The 14,327-nt window shown below is 55.4% G+C and overlaps 6 protein-coding genes across 6 annotated transcripts; 5 read left to right on the forward strand and 1 right to left on the reverse strand.

The window, feature by feature from the left end:
• Positions 1 to 68: 68 nt before the first annotated feature.
• Positions 69 to 1,651, forward strand: CHGG_05248 (uncharacterized protein; the record flags this gene model as incomplete). The annotated part of the gene is made up of 4 exons (XM_001224461.1): positions 69 to 221; positions 285 to 666; positions 744 to 1,549; positions 1,604 to 1,651. 4 exons carry the CDS (start codon positions 69 to 71, stop codon positions 1,649 to 1,651), a joined length of 1,389 nt encoding a protein of 462 aa, XP_001224462.1.
• Positions 1,652 to 2,085: 434 nt separating this feature from the next.
• Positions 2,086 to 3,541, reverse strand: CHGG_05249 (3-ketoacyl-coA thiolase; the record flags this gene model as incomplete). Its single annotated transcript, XM_001224462.1, has 4 exons — positions 2,086 to 2,510; positions 2,580 to 3,156; positions 3,226 to 3,406; positions 3,477 to 3,541. 4 exons carry the CDS (start codon positions 3,539 to 3,541, stop codon positions 2,086 to 2,088), a joined length of 1,248 nt encoding a protein of 415 aa, XP_001224463.1.
• Positions 3,542 to 5,286: 1,745 nt separating this feature from the next.
• CHGG_05250 (uncharacterized protein) lies at positions 5,287 to 6,326 on the forward strand (the record flags this gene model as incomplete). Its single annotated transcript, XM_001224463.1, has 2 exons — positions 5,287 to 5,921; positions 5,981 to 6,326. 2 exons carry the CDS (start codon positions 5,287 to 5,289, stop codon positions 6,324 to 6,326), a joined length of 981 nt encoding a protein of 326 aa, XP_001224464.1.
• A 574-nt stretch (positions 6,327 to 6,900) lies between these two features.
• Positions 6,901 to 8,641, forward strand: CHGG_05251 (uncharacterized protein; the record flags this gene model as incomplete). Its single annotated transcript, XM_001224464.1, has 4 exons — positions 6,901 to 7,005; positions 7,209 to 7,401; positions 7,460 to 7,643; positions 7,714 to 8,641. 4 exons carry the CDS (start codon positions 6,901 to 6,903, stop codon positions 8,639 to 8,641), a joined length of 1,410 nt encoding a protein of 469 aa, XP_001224465.1.
• A 360-nt stretch (positions 8,642 to 9,001) lies between these two features.
• CHGG_05252 (uncharacterized protein) lies at positions 9,002 to 10,615 on the forward strand (the record flags this gene model as incomplete). Its single annotated transcript, XM_001224465.1, has 1 exon — positions 9,002 to 10,615. The coding sequence occupies one exon, from the start codon at positions 9,002 to 9,004 to the stop codon at positions 10,613 to 10,615; it is 1,614 nt and encodes a 537-aa protein (XP_001224466.1).
• A 1,503-nt stretch (positions 10,616 to 12,118) lies between these two features.
• Positions 12,119 to 14,291, forward strand: CHGG_05253 (uncharacterized protein; the record flags this gene model as incomplete). The annotated part of the gene is made up of 7 exons (XM_001224466.1): positions 12,119 to 12,326; positions 12,386 to 12,418; positions 12,495 to 12,637; positions 12,798 to 12,924; positions 12,979 to 13,443; positions 13,512 to 14,190; positions 14,288 to 14,291. 7 exons carry the CDS (start codon positions 12,119 to 12,121, stop codon positions 14,289 to 14,291), a joined length of 1,659 nt encoding a protein of 552 aa, XP_001224467.1.
• Between the last annotated feature and the right edge of the window lie 36 nt (positions 14,292 to 14,327).

The following is a 14,327-nucleotide window of genomic DNA, read 5'->3' on the forward strand; positions in this document are numbered from 1 at the left end:
TCATAATCAGGGCCGGCTTCGATCGAGCGGCGACCTAGCAACCGGGGAAGAAACAGCCAACCTTCAGCATGACGGGCAGATCGCGCCGGGGAGTCAAATTCTCCCACAATAACAAGCACTCCAACGGTCAAGATGGGCGTCGTGCCAGCTTCAGCGATGTGAGCGAAGAGGGGTCGCCGAACAAGGCGAGGTCCAGTGGGACGCTGGAAAACATCCAGGAGGTAAATGCCCCTTGTGCCGGGTTGTTGGACGAGGATTGCCAAAGCTAACGATCACGATCGCAGAAATCCCCTACCCCTGAGGAGCAACAACAATCCGACTATGAGAAGAAGAAGGCCAACTTCATCACACGAACCTTCTGGACCTTCGTCATGATAGGCGGTTTCTTCGCCGCGCTGTTCATGGGCCATGTTTACATCTTGGTCATTATCACCGCAATCCAGATTGTCTCGTTCAAGGAGGTCATCGCCATCGCGAATGTGCCTAGTCGTGCCCGAGATCTGCAGTCGACCAAGAGCCTGAATTGGTATTGGCTCGCGACAACCATGTACTTTTTGTACGGGGAGAGCGTCGTCTATTACCTCAAGCATATCGTCTTGGTGGACAAGGTGTTGCTGCCGCTGGCAACCCATCATCGCTTCATCAGCTTCATCCTCTACGTTTTCGGTATGTGCCCCTGCTAGTCTGTTTCCAGCCATTTCGCTGGTTCCAAGGTGCTGATAAAATGCCCACCTTGTGCTTAGGCTTTGTCTTTTTCGTTGGCTCGCTCAAGACCGGCCACCTCAAGTTCCAGTTCTCGCAATTTGCCTGGACTCACATGGCCCTCTTCCTCATCGTCGTCCAGGCCCATTTCGTCATGAACAACGTCCTCGAGGGGATGATCTGGTTCTTCTTGCCGGCGGCCCTTGTCATCACGAACGATATCTTCGCTTATATCTGCGGTATCACCTTTGGTCGCACCCAGCTCATCAAGCTGTCCCCCAAGAAGACAGTCGAAGGTTTCGTCGGCGCGTGGATCATGACCGTCCTCTTCGGCATTGTCCTCACCAACATTCTGCTGCGTTCCCAGTACTTCATCTGCCCCGCGACGAACCTCGGCGCCAACATCTTCAGCGGCTTGGACTGCGACCCCAACCCCGTCTTCATCCCCCGCACCTACTCCACGCCACAGCTGTTTTTCCTCCCGCCCAACTACACGCTCAGCGTCACCACGTCTCCTATGCAGATTCACACCTTCTTCTGGGCCAGCTTTGCCTCCCTGATCGCCCCGTTCGGCGGTTTCTTTGCCTCCGGGTTGAAGCGGACGTTCAAGATCAAGGACTTTGGCGATTCGATCCCTGGCCACGGTGGCATGACGGATCGGATGGACTGTCAGTTCATCATGGGTCTCTTCGCCTTCATTTACTACCACACCTTCATTGCCTTCAAGCGCTCCTCGGTCACCCACGTCATGGAGCTGGCCATCATGGAGTTGACGGCCGACGAGCAGCTCGACGTGATCAAGGGCGTGTTGAAATACCTCACAAACCAGGGCGTGGTTAAACCCGAGGTACATTCCGTTTTCGATGTCTTTAATGTTTTTCTGCTAACTTTCAATCCTTAGACACCGGCATCGTTCGAGCAGTTCCTATCGACTAGCCTCGAAGTATGAGCTGGGTAGTGACGGCTCGGTTGCTCCCGGGTCTCCATTGGGGCAGTGCATTTCCTGGCGTTCGGTTTCGACAAGCGGACTTATTCGGATCCTGCATATGTGTTACGAGACATCATTGTCATCCTTTATCTAGCATGGCCTCCGACGCTGGGTAGCCCCGAGTAGTAGTACGAGGTCGTAGTTGGATTCTAATTGTATCTTGTTCGATGTTGTGCACTGTATGTACCCGCGTCGGCCTTTGGGTTCCATAAGGGGAACCAAGCCAGCCACACTGAGAAAACCGCCCCATCAAACTTCGGGGACTGAAAACACACAAGGATCGATCGAAGTAGTGGTAAAGGAATGATCTATTCCAAAATGCCAACCAAGATTGCGCCAAGGTATATACACATTACACAGCAGTTTTCATGCCATCATCACCCTTTCACCCCCGCTCATTGTTCGTTCACAAATAGACCAGCCATGCCCATCCCCGTGCCGATGCACATGCTCGTCAACAAGAGCTTCTTGCCGTTCTTCCGGCACTCGCTCAGACCCGTGACAATCTGGCGGGCGCCGGTGGCGCCGAGCGGGTGACCCAAGGCAATCGCACCGCCGCGCGGGTTCATCTTGGCCCAGTCCAGGCCGAGGGTGTCCCGGCAGTAGACGGCCATGCTAGCGAAGGCCTCGTTGACCTCGACGACGTCGATGTCGGCGAGCGTGATGCCGTGCTGCGCGAGCAGCTTGGGGATGGCCACGGTCGGGCCGATGCCCATGATGCGCGGCGCCAGGCCGGCCACGGTCGAGCCGACGTACTTCGCCATGATGGGCTGGCCCAGCTTGATGGCCATGGATCGCTTCATGAGGAGAACGGCCGCCGCTGTGTTGGTGCCGTTAGTCCAGTGCCGAGAAGGTTGGGGGACAGATACTGATGCTCAAAATGACTTACCTCCATCGGTAACCTGGCTGGCGTTGCCGCCGGTGGTGGTGGGACCCCATTGCGGGAAGGCAACGCGGATCTTGGAAAGGCTTTCGGCGGTGGTGCCGGGCCGGATACCGTCGTCCTTGGAAACGGTGATTTCCTTCCACTCACCATCGGGGCCCTGGACGGTGGTCTTGATGGGCACGATCTCGTCGTCGAACAGGCCGTCCTTTTGCGCTTGCTCGGCGCGGCGGAAACTCTCGGCGGCGTATTTATCCATCTCCTCGCGGGTGATGCCGAAGTCGCGGCTGACGTTCTCACTCGTCCAGCCCATGGGCTGCATGCAGTCGGCGGCCTCTTGCGACCGGCTAGTGACCTTCTCATCGAAGGGCTTCTCAAGAGCGTCTCCGCCGATCGTCATTTGCTCTACACCGATGGCAATGCCAACCTCGATGGATCCACTGCTGATAGCGTGGGCGACATCGGCAACAGCCTTGAGGCCAGAGGAGCAGAAACGGTTCAAGCTCGAGCAGGACGTGGTGTTGGGGAAACCGGCGGCTAGGGCCGAGGCCCGCAGCTTGTAGGCGGCCTTGCCGTCGGAAACCTGTTGCCCAGCGCATTAGCCGTGTACTTATTTCAGGCAGACATTGTAACGAGATCTCGAGGGCCGCACATTTCCAAGGCAGATGTCTTCAACCAGTGCAGGGTCGATATTGCTCCGTTTCCTCACTTCATCGAGGAGCGCGAAAGAGATGTATTCGAGACTGCTGTCCTTCAACCCACCCTTCCTCGCCTTCGTCAGGGGGGTTCGGAGGGCGAGAGTAATGACGATATCGTCGGCATTCTTGGAGGTGCTGTTGCGAGCGGCTTCGTTAGACCAATGTGACTATGAAACAGCCTTTAAACCAGTGGAGGGAAGCGTACATGTGAGAGAGCGAGCTGCTCGGGGAGAGGTGCTTGAGAATGGATCCGAGGCGTTCGACAGCCATTGTTGCGGTATGGCTCGAGTATGCAGCTGGGATGTGGTTGCGCTAGCTCTAGAACGTTGTGTTGACGTGGACAGTGCAGAGATGGACAATTGACACTTTGTCAAATATAAGCGGCGACGTCGGCGTTGGAGGGCGACAGAATGGTCAAGATTGTCGCTACCGCTGGCGGCGGTACCTTCATTCTTAATGGTGTGGGGTTCGGTTTGCCGAGGCATCCCTCGGTTTCTGTGAGGTACTGAGCGATGCGCTGGGGTAAACTGACCCGAGGCGGATCTCCTCTGTGCCGTCGCATCTCTGCGGGGAAACCCGTCCCTGTTCCTAACCGCGGAAGGGTTGATGAACTTGCGGCTCCACTATCGGCAGTTGCAGGTCGAAACAGTCAACATTCCATCCCAGATCTTCCATCTTCCCATGATGATAAAAAAAACAAAGACCGCTTGAAGTGTTATTACTTACGCTGGATGCAAACAAAAGGCTGTTTAGGTACTGGACCAACCTGCTTTTCACATACCTACACAGTATACACCAAATCCCGGCAGGTTCGTCCCAGCTTTGCGGATTCCAGATCATTGCGCTCGTTGCTGTCCCGCAGGCGATCCCTGCCCAGAATTGAAGAGCATTGGCTCAGCGAAAGCTTCTTGACACGTACCCAGCGACATCCGGCTCAATGCTTTCCTTTTTTGCCACGACCAGCGGAAGACATCTTGCCCCAACTTACCTAGGTACCTTGAACCAGTCATCGCGCCCTACACCTTCAGACACAGCGCCAGTACCCCCAATTTGCAGGGCCTCATTGTCGCCGAGTTGGCGTGCTTCTCTTTCTCAAGTTCGCCGCCGGAATCAGCCCTAACTTACGCCTCCCCTGCCGAATATGGTCAGCCATGGGTGATCTTCCGATCGCCGTTACCTGCATCGAAGTTAAATCCAACGCTGCGAGTGGAGCCTGTCGAGGCTCAACTTGTCTTTGTGTCGGTTATTCACCTCTTCGGTGCTCGACAAGCCTCGTTAAGTGAAGAAACCGACATCCTCAAGCGAGACTGGAAGCAGAGCAGTTTGGTCCGATGGGAGAGGGAAGACGTAGTGGAAGCCGGAAACTTCGACCCCCCTGAATCCCTGGCGCATATCACCGATGAGTGGGCCGCCCGATCCAGACCATGGAAGCTCCTTCAATCCGCAAAACACGGGAAAGCCACAAACGAAGCATCGTGTTCGCCGTGTCGAGACGTCATCCCGGACCGACCTCAGGAGTCCCCAAATGCCCACCATTGGATGGCGCCTGCTGGACACTGCTTGGCTTGCTTCTGGCTCTCGATTTATTTGGTCGCTAAGCCCGAAACAGCCAAGTTCCCATGCAGCCCGGGCCCACTGAGGGATTGCACGGCCGACCTTGAGCCAACATCTGGGCCCTGGCTGCAGTGGGCTTTTTTTGCCAGTCGTTTTCAGCTCGCGGCCAAGATGAGAGAAACCAAATTTGGCTCCCAGCTCCTCCAAAGAGCGACCATGTTTTTTCCTTTGCTTCTCGCTTCTCCTGTCCCTTGATCCTCTCTCGTGAGGATTAGTTTGCCGACGAGTCACTCGTTTTCCCTCAAGTCGGCGGCAACCAGCGAAACGCGAGACAAGATTCGACAACTTGACCCCTGTGGCTCGCCGAAGTGCCGACAGTGCCGAATTCGAGGACGATTCTCTCCTTGTCGCCAACTTTCCATCACTCTTGGCCGAGCCACCGCGCCCAGCAATTTGCAGCCATGCTGCTTTCCACGGCAACGTTTGCCGTATTGCTAGCGGCTGCCCCTTCATTCATTCTCCCAGTATCAGCCGCCTCCTCCAAACGCGGCCTCGTCTTCACACCGAACGAAACTTCACGGGCAGACGACAAGATCTGGGTCGAGAAGCCGACAAGTTTGACGTGGTACTATAATTACGAGTCCAGGCCCGAGCCTACGTACAACGATGTATCGCAATCCGACTTCGAGTTTGTCCCCATGATGTGGGGCGCCCCGGAGAGCATCGATGATACCTCCTTTCTTTTGAGCGTGCAGAGCCTTGTCAAAGACCAGGGGATCAACATCACCAACGTGCTCTCGTTCAACGAGCCCGACGGTCCATTTGTCTACGGGGGCAGCAACATGGAGCCGTCTGCTGCCGCCCAGATCTGGGTCAATAACATGATTCCGATCCAGAAGATGGGTATCCGGGTCGGCCTACCGGCTTGCACGGGGGGCTCCTCTGGCCTTCCCTGGCTGCAGAACTTCCTATCCGAGTGTTCCAAGCTCGTCAGCACCGAAAAGAACCAGCAGAACTGCACATACGACTTTGTGACCCTCCATTGGTACGGCAACTTTGAAGGTTTGGCCAGCCACATAGGGCAATATTCCGCTGCGTAAGTCCAAGACATGCCCGCCCCCTGAAAGGGCCCAGACTCACCCGCCGGCTCCGCAGTTTCCCGAATAAGACCATGTGGATTACCGAGTACAACATCAACGACCAGGACTTGGAGACGACGCAAGAGTTCTACAACATGTCAGCTGAATACTTTGACCGCCTCGAGTATGTCGAGCGCTACTCCTTGTTTGGCGCCTTCCGCAGCGACGTGTCCAATGTCGGCCCCAACGGCGCCATGCTCAGCGCCAACGGCAGCCTGACCGATATTGGCGCCTGGTATCTAGGCCGTGAGGCAACCGGTATCCTGCCTGGCTCATCGTCATCAGCCTTCCGCCCGGTTCTCCCTCAAATGAGTTTCGCCGCGTTAGCCGCTTTGGTCGCTGTCACTGTACTACTCACCTAAGGCCGCCGCCATAACCAGAACCGCTTACTCATTGTTGCCATTGATGCATCATCCATCCGCGAGGTGTGCGCGACGATGAGATGTTTCCCTTGTGGGTATCTAATACATGTATATTGGCGCCAATATCCGCACATTGTGCTCATACCTTCCCAAGTTCACCCTCCGTTTGACCGCTTCCAGGGCATCGTTTTAAATGTCCGAGGCGCTATGTGATGAGTGGAACGGTTCACGGATCTTCGTAGTTCTAGACTGGTCTCCACGTGGGACCAGCGGGAACACAAGTAGGATAAGTAGGATCTTTTTTTGTGCGGCGCCTATGAGACTCGGAACAGGGCCATCTCTGTATCTGGCTCTCTACGCCACCTTCCGCGTTGGAACCGGATAGGGTAAGACATTTGTAGCCAGGATATGCCCACCTTGGCTAGATCTCCGAGAATCTAGATGTGCCACCGTAGATATGTCTCCTTATCTTCCCCGGTGCCGCCAGTTCCCCGGCCATGTTCTCGGTCATATTCCCCGGGTACCATCCTCTCTCCTCTAGCACCTTTACATTTGTTCTCGGCCCGGGACAACGATGCGCAGTGACCTGAAAACCGACGTCAAGATCGGTTGTGTTGCGGTCGAGGATGCCACACCCGAGGCAGCCACGGACCCAAGGGTGGTTCTAACGGAAGAGGACGTAAGACTTGACTGGCCTTTTTTATCTCGGCTATCGAGCTCAGCCCAGTTACCCCTTAGCCTAACTCGAGAACCACACAGAACAAACGGATTCTCTGGAAAACCGACAAGGCCATCTTAACGATCCTTATTTGGGTTTACTTGTTGCAGGTCGTCCTCTCGAGGCCCCGTCTATCCAAGAATTAGGATTGACACGATTCCTAGGTTCTCGACAAAATAACGCTGGGTCTCAGCGCCCTCTTCGGACTGAGAGAAGACACCCACCTCGTGGGAAATCAATATTCGGTCCTCGCAGCCGCCGCGCCCATCGCACAGTTGGCATGGCAGCCCGTCTCGTCCGTACTCATCGTCAAAATCCGCCACCGGGTTTTGATGCCGGCCATGATCCTGGGCTGGGGTCTGCATGCCGGCGTGTTACAACTTCGCCGGTCTACTCGCCGACCGTTTCTTCTTAGGCTTGTTTGAAGCCGGCTGTCTTCCGTTATTTTCCATCATCACGAGCCAGTGGTATCGACGGTCTGAACAGCCCATACGGGTTGCTCTATGGTTTGGAACCAATGGGCTGGCGACTATGGTGGCTGCTATTCTCTCCTACGGGCTCGGCCGGATAGAGTCTACCGTCTTAGCCCCATGGCAGTGGTAAGCACCATCACGTTTGCAGGTTCGAACCGGACACGGCAATGACAATGCTAATATGCCCCCTTTTTAGGATCTACCTCGTAACGGGTCTCTTGACAATCATCAGCGTCCCCTTCATCTACTGGAGGTTGGATGATGACATCCGCACAGCCCGTTTTCTAACACCCGAGGAACGAGCTCAGGCTCTCGAGCGCCTCCGTGCTAACCAGACTGGCGCAGGTACCCAAGAGTACCAATGGAAACAGGTGCTTGAAACATTTACCGACATCAAGTGCTACCTCTTTGGTGCCATGAGTCTCGCCATCTGTATCGGGGCCCAAATGGCCGTCACCTTTGGGCCGCTCATTTTGAAGAGCTTCGGCTTTGATACATACAAGACGACGCTGCTCAACATTCCGTTCGGGGCCCTCCAATGCATCGTCGTTCTATCCGCGGCGTGGGTGACGGTAAGAACACGGTGGAAATCGCTTGCGCTGGGCTTCATGTTGGTCTTCATTCTGGTCGGGCTTGTCTTGCTATACACCCTTCCTCGGGACAAATCACATATTCCGGGTCTGCTTCTCGCTTATTATTTCCTGGCCTTTATTTTTGGCTGCGTCAACCTCATCGTCTCATGGATTTTGGCCAACACCGCTGGCCAGACGAAGAAGTCAACCATGATGGCCGTGTTCAACGCTGCGGCATCGGTCGGCGCCATTGTCGGCCCCCTGCTTTTCGACGCTGCAGACGCACCGGAATACCGTGCTGGAATCCGGAGCACCATGGGCGTGTTTGCGGGCATGTTCGCCATCGTCTTACTGCAGGTCGGCAACCTAATGCTGCTGAACAAGTTGCAGGTACGACGGCGGATAGCCAATAACAAACCCGCCCACATCCACGACCACTCGATGGATGACAAATACGTGGATATCCGCACGGGTAATGCTGGGACGACTGGAGACCGGGCGTTTGCCGGCCTGACGGACCGTGACAACGACGAGTTTGTTTACGTCTACTAAGGGGTCGGAGTTGCGTGGATAGGGGATTTGGACGCAAGGATTTGCTGTTTGAGATGCCTTGGAGTCTTAGGTCTTGGCCCTTCCTCTCTTTCTCATCATCCATCAATCACATCAGTCACAGTTCCAGGCCCCGCCCGAACACTGGAGTTTCCCCAAACTGTGCATGGCGGCTAAATGCGGGAGTGGAGTTTGGTGTTCCTTGGAGACGCCTGACCGGCGCATCCCCCTCATCTCCTATCATCGGGCATCGGATGTAAGTGAGGAAATAGCCCGAAGCTTCGTCACTTATAAACCCCATTTTGCCACCAAGTTACTGTGACCTCGGGCAAGTCAGTACTCGCCGCTCGAATTCTGAAAATCATGCCGCAAGTCCGCAACCCTATTCTTCCTGGCTTCAACGCCGACCCCTCGATTCTCCGGGTCGGGGATGACTATTACATCGCCACCTCCACCTTCGAGTGGTATCCGGGTGTCCAAATTTACCACTCCAAGGATCTCGCCAACTGGGACCTAGCCATCCGTCCCCTGAATCGCGCGAGCCAGCTGGACATGCGCGGTGACCCAGATAGCTGCGGCATCTGGGCCCCCTGTCTGACGCACGACGGCGAGAAGTTTTGGCTCGTCTACACAGACGTCAAGCGCAAGGACGGTTCGTTCAAGGACTCCCATAACTACATCGTCAGCGCCCCCGCCATCGAGGGCCCCTGGTCAGACCCCTTTTACATCAACTCCTCCGGCTTCGACCCCTCGCTCTTCCACGACGATGACGGTCGGAAGTGGTTTGTCAACATGCTCTGGGACCACCGCCGCCGCCCCTTGACCTTTGCGGGTATTGCATTGCAGGAGTTCGATCCCAAGGCCGGCAAGCTCGTTGGGCCGCGTAAGAACGTCTACCAGGGCACCGAGCTGGGGCTCGTCGAGGGCCCGCACATGTACAAGCGCAACGGATGGTACTATCTCCTGACAGCCGAGGGCGGGACGGGCTACGAGCACGCTTGCTCACTTGCTCGATCGCGTAACATCTGGGGTCCGTACGAGGACCACCCCCAGAAGCACATCGTGACGTCCAAGGACCACCCGCACGCAGCCCTGCAGCGAGCTGGCCACGGCGACATTGTCGACACCCCTGATGGCCGCACCTACATCGTTCACCTTACCGGCCGCCCAATCACGCAGTTCCGCCGTTGTGTTCTGGGCCGTGAGACTGGCATTCAAGAAGCGTACTGGGGCGAAGACGACTGGCTCTATGTCAAGAACGGGCCCGTTCCCAGCCTGTATGTGGATCTACCCGGCGCCCGCGACGAGGACAAGTATTGGGCCGAGCAGCGGTACACATTTGAGTCCGGCCTCCACAAGGACTTCCAGTGGCTCCGCACGCCCGAGACGGAGCGGATTTTCAACACTGACGGCGGAAAGCTGACGCTCATCGGCCGCGAGGCTGTCGGATCCTGGTTCGAGCAGGCCTTGGTTGCCCGGCGCCAGACACACTTCTCGTACGATGCCGAGACAGTCATTGACTTCTCGCCCACCGACGAGCGCCAGTTTGCGGGTCTGACGGCCTACTACTGCCGTTTCAACTTCTTCTACCTTACCGTCACGGCTCATTCCGATGGCCAACGAGAACTGCTCATCATGGCATCCGAGGCGTCATGGCCGCTCTGCAATCTCCGGTTCCCCTACCCAGATCCCGTTCAGATCCCGAACGAGGGCAAAGTCCGGTTGGCACTCACCATCAGGGGGAAGGAGCTGCAGTTTTTCTACGCCATGGAGGGAGAGGAACTGAAGAAGGTCGGTCCTGTTTTCGACGCGAGCATCATCTCGGACGAGTGCGGTGGACACCAAAAGCATGGCAGTTTCACGGGTGCTTTTGTCGGAGTTGCTGCCTCCGACATCAACGGGACTGCTGCTCAGGCGACATTTGACTACTTTACGTACAAGCCGGTGCATCACGAGAGTGATCGGTATGAGATTTAAGGGTGGGAGGGAATCACTACCTAGGTAGCCACAGTGTGATTTTGTAATTGTGTACCTATTACCCGTCCTGATAGCTGCGATATCAATTTTGCGCCCCCAATGGTCGCTGCACTATGATTCCGCGAAGGCTAACATGCGAATACCCAATCTGTATACTTCCCCTTGACACTTGAGTCCATTCTCGGCGGCTCATGCGCAACATCCCTCAACCCCGAAATGCCAACTTTGTGTCCTGGGTAATAACCCTCCAGCCTGATCATTAATTCAGCCAACTGGAAGGATCTAGACGTTAGACTGTAGGTCAAGGTCCTTTCGTCATGGAATTTTGACCGAAGAACCGTATTAGCTATGATATGGAACTAAAGAGTTACGGTTCTCTTGTCTCACACTAGAAACTCATAGATTCCAATTTAGATTGCGATCTAGAACAGGTACCTATATGTGCCTGGTCTTTCTTAGACGGCGACGACTCACCGCTGATGCACTTTCCATTTCCATCAACTCGGAATGTGCCATCTGCCACGACACTCACACCTGCTATATCGGCTAACCTGGGGGAGAAATAGGACTAATAGACACGCGAGCCCCGGATTGAGGATTCGAAACGATAGTGGGCGACTGAGGCGTCACTTTTATAGACCAACCTTTTGAAACCGGCCCGGGAGACTAATGACGTGGAGGCTGGGGTTGGACTTGAGTAAAACAAAGGTGAGCACGTTTTGGTTGAGCCTCTCCGTAAGGCCCGGAACAACCAACAACCACCACATTCGACAACTACGCTCATGTTTCCCGGTTGGCCATTTCGTGTTCTACACAGTTACCAGGCAAGCCAGGGTCAAAGGTGGCGGCACTGCTGAAAACATCCCGGCCCGTGCAGATGGTTCCATGGATTTGTTGGTTGCGGTTGTGTCCCCTATTGGACCGAAGCTCCCCTGGTCTTTCGTCAATGCCACTGTGGAGGTTGCATTCTGACGCACCTCATCTTCCGCTCATCAGAGCCATTGTTCTTGTCTGGCTCTTTCCATGGAACAAGATTGCCGGCCACGTTGCAGATCCGTCCTCCTGGGACGAAGTACTGTGGCATGCAGTAGGCATGGGGCGCACGAGCTCTTTTTGGGACTGGGGATTTTGGATGTATGGAGTGTGGCCGAAGTCGCGGATATGCTTCCTAGTCACACCCTCGCATTTGCATACGCGCGAAAGAGCCGAGGTGAGGGGAATTGTCCATGAATGGTATGGTTTCCCTGCACCTGATCCGGGATTCGAGCTGGAATGCTCGTTGACCCTAGTAGCAATGGCATGCTGGACGCGAAACCTTCCAGAACACGTTAGGAAATATTGTCTCTTGCATCCTTGGCCGCAAAGCGGCAGGCTTCGAGAAGGAAAGTGGGAGTGGGGGCCGCCTCAAACGTCGTTATATACTTGCGTCCTGTTCCTGCGTATTCTCACTGATGTCTACTTCCCAGTTTCTAGAAGGCAACGCTTTGTCCGCCCCCGAACACCATGGCGCTTTCTAAAGTCTCCCTCGTAGCCGTTGGCTTGCTGCAATTGCTCGGCGCGGCGGAGGCTTACGTCCCGGCTGCTCGCTCAGCTACACACTCGACAATCCTGAGCAGAGCCGATGACCTCTTACCTGAATATGACTACATCATTGTGGGCGGTGGCACAGCGGGATTGACCGTCGCAGACAGGCTTACCGAGGATGGCAAGCGTATGTTGACAGCCGCGTTGGGCCATACCGAGCCACTGTAGCGAACTGACATTTTATAGATTCTGTGCTTGTTCTGGAACGAGGTGTATTCCGTAAGAACCCTTCTCCGGAGAATTTGGTTGTGTCGTGCTAATTTGTAAATAGAAAACTCTTCCTCGGTAACAACAGTCTCGGGGGGCTTTTGGGGCCTTATCGACCCGACCCTGACTTTCAACATCAGCTCCGTGCCCCAAGCTGGGTTGAATAACCGCAGCATTGCTGTTATTGGTGGTCTGATCCTTGGGGGTAGCTCCGGAGTCAACGGTATGCAAGTACTTCGAGGACAAAGGGAAGACTACGACCGTTGGGGATCATACTTTGGGAAGAAATCGCACTGGAGCTGGGAAGGTCTCCTGCCGTACTTCCAAAAGGCACGACTTTCCGGCAATTACAAGGGCCCTCCAATAAGCGGAAAGCTGACGTTTTCTATAGGCATGGAATTTCCACCCGCCCAGTCCTGCGCTGGTCGACCAGTTCGACATCAAGTACAATACCGACTACTGGGGAAGCTCTTCCACCGTACACGCTTCCTTCCCCAGCTTCTCTTGGCCAGTTCTCAGTAAGTTTCAACCTAGATGCTGTTATTCATATGGCTAGGCTCATATCATCCTAGAGATGGAGATGGCTGCGTTCGGTGACATCTCCGGCGTCGAGTTTCCGTCTGATTCGGGATCTGGCGAAACCGGGGCGTATTGGCATCCGGCATCGGTTGACCCGGCCACGGTTCTTCGATCCTTTGCGAGACCAGGTCACTGGGACGGGATTGAGGCAACACGCACCAACTACCATACGCTGACCGGGCAGAGGGTTCTGAAGGTCGGGTTTCATGGCAAGCGCGCAACTGAGGTGGTTTTCGTCCTGGGCGACGCAACGGACAAGAGCCAGGCCCGGTCGGTCAAGGCAAAGAAGGAGATTATCATGGCCGCTGGTTCCATCCACACGCCCCAGATCTTGCAAGCAAGCGGCGTGGGACCCAAGCATCTGCTAAAGAAAGCGGGTGTGCCGCTTGTTGTTGATTCCCCTGGTGTCGGAAGCAACTTCCAAGACCAGCCGTTCACAATCGCTCCCAGCTTTAACCGTAAGGAGGACATAGATACGTCTCACATTCTTTTGGTTCGACTGGCTGACCTTGTCGTCAACTCACAGTCACGAACTTCCCGTTCCACCCCGACTTTTACGATATGCTCCTTAATCAGACCTTCATCGCCGAGGCACAAGCGCAGTTTTTGGCAAACAGGACGGGACCGATGTCGATTGCGTCCGGCAACTGCGGTAGTTGGCTCTCGTTGCAAGTAATTACCCCTCAGTCTTGGAAAAACATCGCGAAGCGGTATGAAGCCCAGGATCCGGCGGCATACCTACCTAGCGGCACCGACAAGAAAGTGGTTGCCGGGTACAAGGCGCAGCAGAAAGCGCTGGTCAAATCCATGAGGAGCAAGGACTCGGCCACATACAACTTCTTTCTGCGCGGTGGGTACGAGGAGGGTTCCGTTGTCTACCTGCACCCGGCCAGCCGTGGCACCGTTCACATAAACCCTGCCGACCCCTTCTTCTCGCCGCCCGAGGTCGATTACCGGGCGTTGAGTAACCCGACCGATCTCGAGATACTTCTTGAGTTTACCCCCTTTACACGGAAGTACTTCTTGGAGACGAGGATGAAAACCCTTGACCCCGTCGAAATCTCCCCTGGCGCTGATGTGACGGCACCAGCGGACATCGAAGCTTGGCTCCGGTCTGTCATGGTCCCATCCTCATTCCACCCCATCGGCACCGCCGCCATGTTGCCTCAGAACCTAGGTGGTGTTGTGAATGAGGATCTGTTGGTGTATGGAGTCAAAGGGCTCAGTGTCGTCGACGCCAGCGTCATGCCTGACTTGCCAGGATCGTACACGCAGCAGACGGTGTATGCTGTCGCAGAAAAGGTGAGCTTGTCCAACCTCATCCCATGTTTCTCCAAACCTC

This window comes from Chaetomium globosum, genomic scaffold, assembly GCF_000143365.1.
Source record: "Chaetomium globosum CBS 148.51 scaffold_4 genomic scaffold, whole genome shotgun sequence".
In the NCBI taxonomy this organism is placed as follows: Eukaryota; Fungi; Ascomycota; class Sordariomycetes; order Sordariales; family Chaetomiaceae; genus Chaetomium; species Chaetomium globosum.